The sequence below is a fragment of the Saccoglossus kowalevskii genome, chromosome 1, assembly GCF_978046115.1.
Source record: "Saccoglossus kowalevskii chromosome 1, keSacKowa6.1, whole genome shotgun sequence".
Lineage (NCBI taxonomy): Eukaryota > Metazoa > Hemichordata > Enteropneusta > Harrimaniidae > Saccoglossus > Saccoglossus kowalevskii.
This window is the reverse complement of record NC_140641.1, coordinates 29,601,357-29,612,238: the sequence shown is the minus strand read 5'-3', so window position 1 is coordinate 29,612,238 and position 10,882 is coordinate 29,601,357. Positions and strand designations below refer to the sequence as shown.

Here is a 10,882-nt window from a genome sequence, read left to right as displayed (position 1 = left end):
CATCGGTGGGTGTAAAATTATGCAATCTTGAATCGGATATCAACAAAAAGTACTATTTCCTACACCAAATGTGTACTGTCATATAAAGCTTAATTGAAATCAGTCCAGTCTTATTCGACAACTGGTTGTGGACTGTATTTACACCAAATTTGATTCGGTCAACTTAGAAATAATTAGAAAAGATCTACGGATACATATTTGAATAAACTGAATCCCAAATTAATAATCCCCATTTCAGATTCAGACGTTGTGTAATCTGCAAGAATGACATTCATGGATTGATGCTCGCAACAAATCAGTGATGTCACATAGCTACAGGTACTTGTACTTGTATGCATAAAGAAGACCAATAAACTCAGGTAAGCCAGAATTCGTTATTAGAATCGGTTAAATGTTTTACATGGTAGAGTATGACACCTCTTTCATCAGCCAAGGATAGCTTATATATTCAGGCATTACCTCCCATGCTGTTATGCACTTGTGATTAGATGTTTTCACATACAAACTCACCAGTATTCAAGAAATTAAATGTTTATTTTTAAATCATGCAACATTAACATCGAAAATAAGCAATTTAAAACATTTGTCAGATCAATAGTAGATATGAAGGTCCAATAATCAAGTTTGTTTTGTTTCTCGCTACTTATCTGAATAATAAATTGAGTAATAATAACAATGACGTAATTATGACAAAAAAAATGATTAGAAAAGTTTTCTTTTTTTTAAAAACAAAATGACTCGCGAGAACAGTTGATAATCATCATAAACCTCATTCTTTCCTGCGATTACCTGCAATGACAAAATTCTTTCACACTTATTTGAAAAATGTGTTTTGCTAAATATACACTAATACGGATATTCTGTAATTACACAAATGTATGTAATGTTTATAAAAAGAGGTTACTTCTGAGCAGAACATTATTCAACTATACTTCACTAAATTTTGTAATCAATACTGTCATTAAAGTGGGGGTTTCAAAGGTCTTGCTTGAACTGAATTGACAATTCACACACATTCCGAAATTATTCAAATCATGGAAATTCGATTTTTAAGAGAAGTATAAAAATGTCATTAGAGTGAAAAAGCGAGTTACTAATAACAAGAAATTCTCAATTCTATAATACATGATACATATTTCACTAATTCACAACAAAAAAACAGTTTGTGATATGTTTTCTAGGGTCACATTTCCCAGAATGCAGTGCAAGAATTAAATAATAAAATTACAATTATTAAGTTCTTGAGTTCTTTTTTCTATCAACAAATATTATTTTTTTTTGGAAATCGGATGCAATGAAATTAAAAAGTCCTTTTTATATTTCTACTTGAATTTTATATCTGAGTGGTAAAACTGAAACTTGAGAACTACGGCAGTTAATCATACAAACATAATAAACGTGTTGTCATGGTGACATGACCATAATATGAAAATGAATATAAGTTCTGCAATACTATATATATATTGGGGACTATGCAAGAATATTAGGTCAGTCTGACCTTCAGACTGGGAAACAGACAGTTTTCGTAAAAGGCGAAACTACACTATTATTCTTAGACAAAACATTCAAACCAATTATAATGTTTGGATGTCCATGTTGGGAACGTGCACGTTTATTTTAATTGGATGTAATGGAAAATTTTGCGCACGTGTATATTTATGTTTTGTTAACTTGAAGACTTGATGCAGCACAACAAATATATCCAAATGACCTTTTACACATAGCTGGCGTCCTTCTCTATGCTCTGGTGTAGACAGCAGCAAAATATAAGACTGCATATCTGAATAACAAAAGAAAAAGTTGTAACATAGAAACATCGTATGATTATATGCAGAAACAAAGCAGCCATTTAATTACAACGATGTCTCGAAGATTTAAAGCGGGGGAGTCGTCGCCTGCGCATGCGTTTTTAGCGTGTGTTGTTATCATCGCTTGGGACTCAATTCCCGTGCGTGCGCAGGTGACGACCCTCCCGCTTTAATATGGATGGGAGCATGTCAAATATTGTTGCTTGATACTGTGAGGTTATTACGAGGATACCTCAAAGTATGCACGAAGACAGTACGGCGGCAGTATCGACCGACGTGCAGCGGAGGTCGATGCGACGGTGTACTGTCTAAGTATACATCATGCCGAAGTACAAAATGTTTAGAACAGAACCAGCAAACTTCTTTGTATGGAGTCCGGTCAAACCCTGGTGGCAGCCATGTTTGTTTTTATTATTAGAGGACGCTTACGCGCGTAATCATCCCATATTTGGAATTCGCATTTCCTTATATGGTAGAATAAAAATACCCCGTAAAATACCGCAAAATTACGGCACGCTGTAACTTATGGCGTTACGGTGACAGATGTATAATAATACTATATATTGATAACAGATGATGATTTATTATGAACTGCGCTCTTATTTTTGTTCGTTTGCTCTGTATTAATATGTTCAATAACAATTAGCACACTTTCCATCCAACAAATACTACTGTTTTTTCTACAAAGGAGACATTCATAATGCAATTCGGTCATCCACGTGTGGTTTTAACAACAAATTTTAAATTTAAAAGGATGAACGCATCCCAGGAGTACTAACCTCGATACAAGCGATAGCAATGGCCAGGCCAAAGATAAGCTCAAGATTGTATTGTACCCATTCCAGCATCGCTGTCATGCAACCCTGAAAATCATAATAAAAACACATAATGCTATCATAAATGCACATAGGAGATGAGGTAGAAAACTGTGGAAATGATTTCATCCTAGATTTGTTATTTCTTCTTTTTTAACGATACTCCACCCAAAAGTTGCGTAATGGTCAATCCCCATACCTCATTGAATAACATTTGCGGGTTATTGGCCTTTATGGTTCCACGTGTGCATGCCGGGTAATCATTTGGATCGATGCAGCAGGCTCTAGGTACAGCTTGATGTGTGGTCTGGTCAGATAGGTACCAACGGCTTGTTTGCCAGTCCTGGTAGTCTCTGGATCCACAGCATTTCCACTGAGGAACAAAAGCAACACATCCGTGAGAATGAAATATATATTTTTTGTGGATCTGATATATAATCAAATAGGCACGTATGATTTGTGATTGCGATAAACCATGGTATCACAATGTATTAGGAATCGCAATCGTAACAATCACAGGTGTAAAGTAAACTCGTGAAAAAAAAAATGAAAGTAAATATTTTGAAGCCATAATAATAAGAATAAATACAAAAGGTGGAAAAGACGAAGATGCCAAACAAGTATTATAATTGAATTTCGGCAGTTCTTTAGACAGAGATTTCCGAACTTTCTATAAACTTGTTTATTATATCCACTTCACTCCAGTTGTCCACGTGGTATTAGCCAGTAATCGAGTCGCCAATGAAGGTGCTAAACTAGCTACGTGAGATGAGAGAAGAAACTAGCAAGTACGTGTGACTGAGTGCTGATACAAATGATGGAAAAGATACTTACATCTTCTTGTAGTGTATCCCATCCCCTAGTGTGGATATGGTAGTAACCATAGTGATAGTCAATTGAGCGTTGTAGATGATCGTCAATACTCCACACGATCTAGAGTAATACATAGTTAAAGATGAAGGAGGAAACAGAAGTTTGTTTTGTTTTTGTGTGTACATAAATGAAATGCGTGTATGTACTATGTAATTGTTTTAGTTTTTCCATGCACGCATGGTGCAAATACATGTAGACTGACGTCATCCCTGACGTCATTGATTCTCATTTCAATTATAGTACATTAAAAAAAAGGTATATGCGGAATAACTAACAATAATCATGTTGTATCGGCTACGTCATTATAACCACACTATTTGATGTAAGAATAACTTCAACGGCTCGATGTGATGACGTCCCTAACTTAAACACAGACTAACTGAGAACACGGAACTTAGTGTGTTCACTGTGACGTGCCCACACCACTTCATTGAAACTGTGGTGAAATGCGTGATAAAAACATACTTACAAGTTCATGGTAGATAATAGCCAGTATAGCAATAATTAACTGGACAACAAGGATGATGATAACGCAGACGAAGTACTGAAAACAAACAAATTAAGTACAATTACGGGGAATTACTTCTGCGCATACGCAATGAATGTGGTTTCTTTAAAATTAAATACATGTTCACAAGTCAGGTAGGTATAGTCAAATTTTGAAATTGATCTATATGACCGATGTTAAGATGTAATTTTTTTTCCAAATCTTAGGAACACAATTGAACGGTGCCGTTCCTCATTAATCGACAATTGAACTCCCACTTAATACTAGCTATCGTGAGGTAGACGCATTATATATAAATGTAAGTTCCGCAGTCACCATGCTGATGATTTCTTAGTTCGCTGTATTACACAGACCACGTACTGAGTTGATTTTTCTCGACGTGATGAACCATGGGTCATCTTTTCTAGGTTATACGAATGAACACAATGAACTTTCTGGGGATTCCACACCAGTGTACACACTAATGTAAATTGTGCTTTAACACCTCAACACATTTTGTAATTACCCACTCAGCGCTACTCCTTCCAGCGTTACAATTACCCTGTTTCTAAATATTGGTGCTTTCGGGGTATTGAAGTGAGTATAATTGTATTGGTAAATTTTAATAATTTGTAAACGCACTTTTATAAAGCGTTAAGCAGTTTTCTCTAATTTGTCTGTGTTTGTAATTTTTTAAAAGAATTACAATAGCAACTATGCATGACTTGGTTCTGTACAGTAGGATCCACAAACTCTGCTTACCAAAGAAAGAAGACATTTGCTCTCCCTGAGGGCACCGCAACATCCGAAGAAACCGACAAGGCAGATCAAAGCGCCACACGCGAGCAGCGTATATAACACAACTTCGTAGACTTCAGCTCCAAGCAAAGCCTCAAAGTATATCTGGTCGATAGCCATCCATAAGCACAGGGCTATTATCACCAACCCACATAGCTAAAAGAGACAAAATTATAATTATATAGCTAGGGTTTGATACTGTCTGGTTGGCGCTGAAATGAAAGATGATTTGAAATCGTGTTTAAGTAGAACCTTTCCCTAAACCCTAATGTTTGGATGTTTAGTCGTTCAGTGTTTACAATAAAGTAAATATCTCAAAATCGTTATTTTGTATTAACAGAAGACTAGACACCTAATCAATATCGATGATGTCGCCATCTTTGTACTCATGACGTCATATAAACGCTTTACCGCTAGAGGGCGCGACTTACTGGAAAGGCGTATGGTATCGTTGCTTTTTATTTGTTTGCATTATTTATGGCAAAGACAATAAAGATTTTTGTGGTGATATAGGTTATCTAAGATGTATTCGGTGATCCTTCTCGTCGACATTCTGCTTTCTATGCGTAATTGTTTGTTTCACGACGATGGTTGACATCCAGATGAGATCGAGGAGGTCGAGTATCAATTTCAAGTATCTGGCTGTCGTTTGCAGCAGCCATCCATAATTTTAAATTCTGCAAATTTCTAGAGAAGGTATATTTTCTAGACACGATAGATCTAAGATATTTTCCTAAGATTGGGAATAAATGGGAGTTATTTATTTGGAATCCAAATGCATACATTTAGCCAATGCACGTAGTCAATAAGTGGACAATATCTCTGAGATTGGAAGTGACTTCTCATTTGACCTGCCAAATCAAATGTCCTATTTGTTATACTTTTATCATTATGAGTTCATGACATCAGAATATCGAAAATGAAAACAAAAATTGGAATCACCAGACGATTATTCGAGATACAAGAGTTCCAATGAAAAATGGTCAAAATTATCATTTTTACACTGGTTTCTATGGTGTTTCTATGTCAAAGTTAGGCTCGGTGACATGCGATGAAAACGTCATATATTGATTATATTATTGATATTAATTTTAATACTGTGAAAACAAATTACATATGATTTAGTGAGTTTCCATGGTGATCATAGATTTTCATTATATACAATGGGAGGTTCCCTCCGAAGATACATTACGTAAATGTGCAGTAACATGTTCAGTGGAGTAATAATTGTATTCTCCATTTGTATAATTGTATTCGAATAATCGTCATTACGTCGTGATTATGGTAATGAATGCGATTAATTAGGATATGTATTATTGTCAACTTGAAGTACGTCTCAATGGCGAAAGATTCGACTCATTTGATTATTTCATGATAACAAATTCCGCAAAATTCCAGCGTGTTTCATTTAACGGAGTAAACTACTCATAATGAAAAGCTGCCACCTGTCATCAAGCATAGCTTCAGTATACGTGTCTCATTTTATTCTTCTTCAGAGAGACCCAACGTGAACCCAAAATTGGCGCAATTTACATTTTAAAAATTGTTATTTAGCCAAATTATATGTGGATCGTGAAATGGGGCATCCTATGACGCCTAAAATGTAATATGTATTTGTTGGAAATTGTGAAATAGCGTAGCTAATGGCGTGTTTGTTAAAAAATGAAACAAAGTTACTATGTTTATAATTGGATGAATGAGAATGAATTGCTAACGCCTGCCGCTATCAACGACACAGCGTAAATGTACGAGTGAAGTAAAATAGTTGCTATCTAAAAGAGTAGCACGTTATTTGCGAAGAACCTGAAGTCAATTCTATATTCTATACTTTTCTATTAAGGTTTTTTCTTCATTTATAATTTTAATTTTGGCCAAGTTGAAAAATTTAGAACATTCAAATTAATTTAAATTAAAAAAATGTCAAATGATTTCCATGTAAACTCTTGGCCAGAGCAAATAAACTGCTTTACTACGATTTCACGTGTGTATGGCCAGATATCACGTGTTCTTATGCATGTGCTGGTCATAGCCAGATTTATCGAAGAGAGACATAGGTGGCAGTCATCAAGCGGCTTGATAAAGAAATATGGAAATGAAGAATCATTGACAAAATTCAATATGTGTCATATCTCCTCCATGTTTGGGAAGTTCGCTGTGCATTCAGTATTAGACAAATCTCAGTCAGTGTTGTTGTCCCTGCATTGAGTGTGTAACACACTGATAGTCATCCCAAGTATATACGAATCATTAAACCAACCGATCAATCGTGGTTCCGGTGATCCATCTACGACCTTTGCACCAATATTTGCGTATTGGTATGTTTTACTGTATTTTGAGCAACGTTTTCCCATATTTTTCAAACATATAGTCAACAGGCAATGTAAATAACTTTAAGTATTTTTGAGTATTTTAAAAGTAAGTTTGTTTGATATTGCTAAATTTAACTTTTTTTTTCAATTTCGGCATTTTGCATACAGACTGGTATTTCATTTTACTCTGTAATCATTTTCTGTGTGTAAGCAGCCACAGACGTAACAAACTGATAACTATCATTATTAAATTCATTATTTTTGGGTTGGCGGGATGAGTCACTCGTACCATTTGAGACTACATATAATGACATTGAAATTTTCAGACCTACTGTAGTCTAGTTGCCAATTATTTGCGATATTATGAACCCTACATTAAAACAGATAAATATTAACCTTTGATAATTCAGACTGGACGATGCGACACTCCGCTCTTGTTACACATTGTATAAGTTTTAAAATATACTATTACCAAACTGATTTACGTATAATGTGAATTGTTTTAGAGACAAATAAATAAATAAATAAATAAATAAATAAATAAATAAATAAATAAATAAATAAATAAATAAATAAATAAATAAATAAATAAATAAATAAATAAATAAATAAATAAATAAATAAATAAATGACTGGAGCAAATAAATATACACGTTAGGATATTCGGTCATGGCTCTGGCATTTATGCAAATAATGTAAGAAGAATTTGAATTATTCCAGAAAACAAAGTTCACTGTATTACTAACATGACTCATGATACTAGTTAATATTAACAAAACTGTGGGCGACGAATTACTATGAAAAACATACCGAGTTACAGTGACTACAAGTAATTAGTACCTGGAAAATGCAAAAAAATGTGTGATTGGGGGTAATTTTGACATTTGTATTGAAAAAAATTACTAATGTTTGAGTATTTTATTTGTTTCCACATTGTTCGCATGAAACGTGGTGCCTTTGAAAGGTCACTAGCTTGATGACTGCATACAACACATCGCATATCTATGTAACAATCTTCCACATGTCGGCAGTAGGTTATTTGTATTGGCACATTTTTAGGTTGTCTATTATCTCAGTCAATAACGTGGGTGATTTTACAGTGCCGTCGTAGTTCGCTGCCCGATTTCAGGGGCGACTCGTATTTAGTCCCGGGGAGTATCATTAGTGGGAATATGTGTATATATTGCTTACCAATAATACTGTGTTTACTATTGATTGTTATTAAATATCGGTTCAAACATACTTGTGGACAATGTGGGTAACTTTTGAAAGCACGGGTTAAGAATTTCTTGACGATGAATTGGAACGTGCGTATATATTCTGGTTTGATTATTTCATTAAACGAATACTGGTATATTTGCTATCAGAAGATCTTTTTATTTTATGTTAAATCTGTTTTCTTATTAATACGCAATATTAATTATACAAAATTATTGTAGCATTGCCTCTTCAAACAATCATGGCTACTCGAGTAGATATTATTATTTTACGGTATTATACTAGTAGTATGCAAATTATCATCCAGTGGTTTGTCAACATATAACAGAGGTCAATAATTTCAATATTGTACCATCAGTACTGTATATTGACCGACCTCACTATTTGTTTAGTATATCTCGATAATGAATAATTGCATGGCATAAAATTGAATTTTACATTACCACGTGGTGCATATGTAAATTTGTCTAGCAGTACGCGGACATGTGCCTGTTTAAGCCACTTTGCCAACCGATGAACTGAATCATGATGATAAAATATGCAAATGTACTTACCCAAAGTATGAACGTAAACAGGAAAAAAAGAAGTCGAATACACCCCATACCAAGACCCATTTTGAATTCTAGTCTTGTCAATCACCTGTGAACCAATCGTATTTACAACATTGTTTTTAAAATCAATTGGTGTAACTCGCGCTGCTCATAGCGATTAGCATTCTGTAACATCGGTTCGAACAAGCATGGAAGTAAAAATAGTATCGTATTTCTCAATTTATTACGATCTCCAAGTATAAACAGATGGTCTAACACGAACTAAAACACGTCCTGTTATGTAAAACAGGAATTCTTCAAATGTATGGTTTGTTTCGATTGATGAAGTATTTTAAGTTTTTATGTACATGGTTTTTATTTAGTACATGTGTGTTCTGTTCTAATAGTAAGCATTTTAGAGGTTTGGAAGATTCCTAATATTATCTGTGATGGGCTTGTTTTCGATAATTGTTTATTGTATACCCTTGTGTATTCCACTCACAAAACAAACAGTTGACGTATTGATTAATTCGCTGTGAATAATTATCCTTGTTTTGCCTGATGAGACCGTGAATAAACAAAAAGATTAGTAAATTCGGTATAACTTCTATGAAAAGCAAAATGTTATATTGTATACAATATCCATGTTTATTCGTGTTTCGGACCTTTTATACGTTTACCTACGAATGGAGAATATAACACTTATGTATACGTTACTATATCTACTGTCTTCCACACCTCGTCTCCAAGCTAGCATTAATATTCCATGCGTGCTTATATGACAGCATGAAACTTCCCATACCCACTTTACCCAAATTTCAAAACATCTGACCAAAATTTGAGCAAGAAATTATTATTATCAAATTCATTTGTTCTTGTGTTAATGCCCCTTATGGCAATTTCCCGCTCAGTTCACATAAAAACAACACATAAATAGTTACTTATTAAGTTATTGAGTCAATAAAGAAGTCGACATTACAGACAGGCACGACTGAAAACCCACTTACATTGTAAAGTCATCTACACCAATTGGTGTATTTTGTATAAAGTAACCTAAATATTCCACAAAATTAGGTTAAATATGAATTAATGTCCATATCTTTTATAATAACTCTTCGAAAAAATGGGTTAACACAATTACGTGCAGTAGGAAAAAAAACAGCACGATGCCATATATTTGTTTTTGGCGTTGATGGTCCACTCGCAATACTTTTCAGAAAAATTCAGGTAGTTTATTCACTACCGCAGGGAAATATACAATGCAAATTTTATCAAATCGGTCGTCGAGTTGTTCAAAGTTAGGCCTTACATGTAATATTTAAAAAAAAAAATTTGGCTCTTGTTATGGTGGACACACCTGTCCGGACGCCATTTTGAAAACGCGACGTATATCGTTAATATTTCATACTTTTTTAGAATTTCACATGAAAGCTAACTAAAATCCAACAAATCACGTTCAAAGTGAACGCAAAAATTATAAACTACGAAATGCAATAATAACAATCAGTATATCGTATAATATTATTGACAACCACTGTTCACGTTTACTATGGATGTTAATTTTCAAATAAGTTTTGATAACGTGCGAAACTTTTCATCGGTATACCTCAAACAAAAACCAAAAAAACTTACAAAAAACATAGAAAAGACAGTCTTACCTTTATGATAATAGCTGTTAATATCCAGAAAATGACTGACTTATATTCACGTAAGCGGTGGTCTCTTTGGGGTCACAATTTCTCGAAAAACGTTTAGAGGGGTCCGTTAAAACTAACGCTGATCGCACGGAACACGAATCTGACCTCACCAGTTACTATAGCGAGTCAGGTATGGTCAGTATGGCGTTATCAAAGTAACCTTTGGACCCATCCCACTCAACAAGCTATGAAGAAAACATATTATTTTATTTCCATTTACAAATATTTTCTCGCAATTGTGTTAACTGCAAATAGGTTTTGCATTTATTTTTTTCTTATTATTTATCAGATTGAAGAAATATTAAAACGATATCTTCTGACTTTCCTGATACTGAAGAGGAACTGGA

The 10,882-nt window shown here is 34.2% G+C and overlaps 1 protein-coding gene across 1 annotated transcript; it reads right to left on the bottom strand.

Moving 5' to 3' along the window:
• Positions 1 to 1,268: 1,268 nt before the first annotated feature.
• LOC102803745 (CD151 antigen-like) lies at positions 1,269 to 10,637 on the bottom strand. The gene is made up of 8 exons (XM_006823859.3): positions 10,497 to 10,637; positions 8,863 to 8,947; positions 4,746 to 4,937; positions 3,966 to 4,040; positions 3,458 to 3,556; positions 2,823 to 2,996; positions 2,588 to 2,671; positions 1,269 to 1,780 (listed from the first exon to the last, which is right to left on the bottom strand). The coding sequence occupies exons 2-8, from the start codon at positions 8,920 to 8,922 to the stop codon at positions 1,715 to 1,717; spliced, it is 750 nt and encodes a 249-aa protein (XP_006823922.1). The 5' UTR covers positions 8,923 to 8,947; positions 10,497 to 10,637; the 3' UTR covers positions 1,269 to 1,714.
• Between the last annotated feature and the right edge of the window lie 245 nt (positions 10,638 to 10,882).

Coding starts and splice junctions, on each gene's coding strand:
- LOC102803745 (XM_006823859.3), bottom strand. CDS start 8,922: ATGGGTCTTGGTATGGGGTGTATTCGACTTCTTTTTTTCCTGTTTACG. Junction 4,938..8,862: donor TGTTTACGTTCATACTTTGG/GTAAGTACATTT, acceptor TGTCTCTTTTAG/CTATGTGGGTTGGTGATAAT. Junction 1,781..2,587: donor TTGCTATCGCTTGTATCGAG/GTTAGTACTCCT, acceptor TTTGTTATTCAG/ATATGCAGTCTTATATTTTG.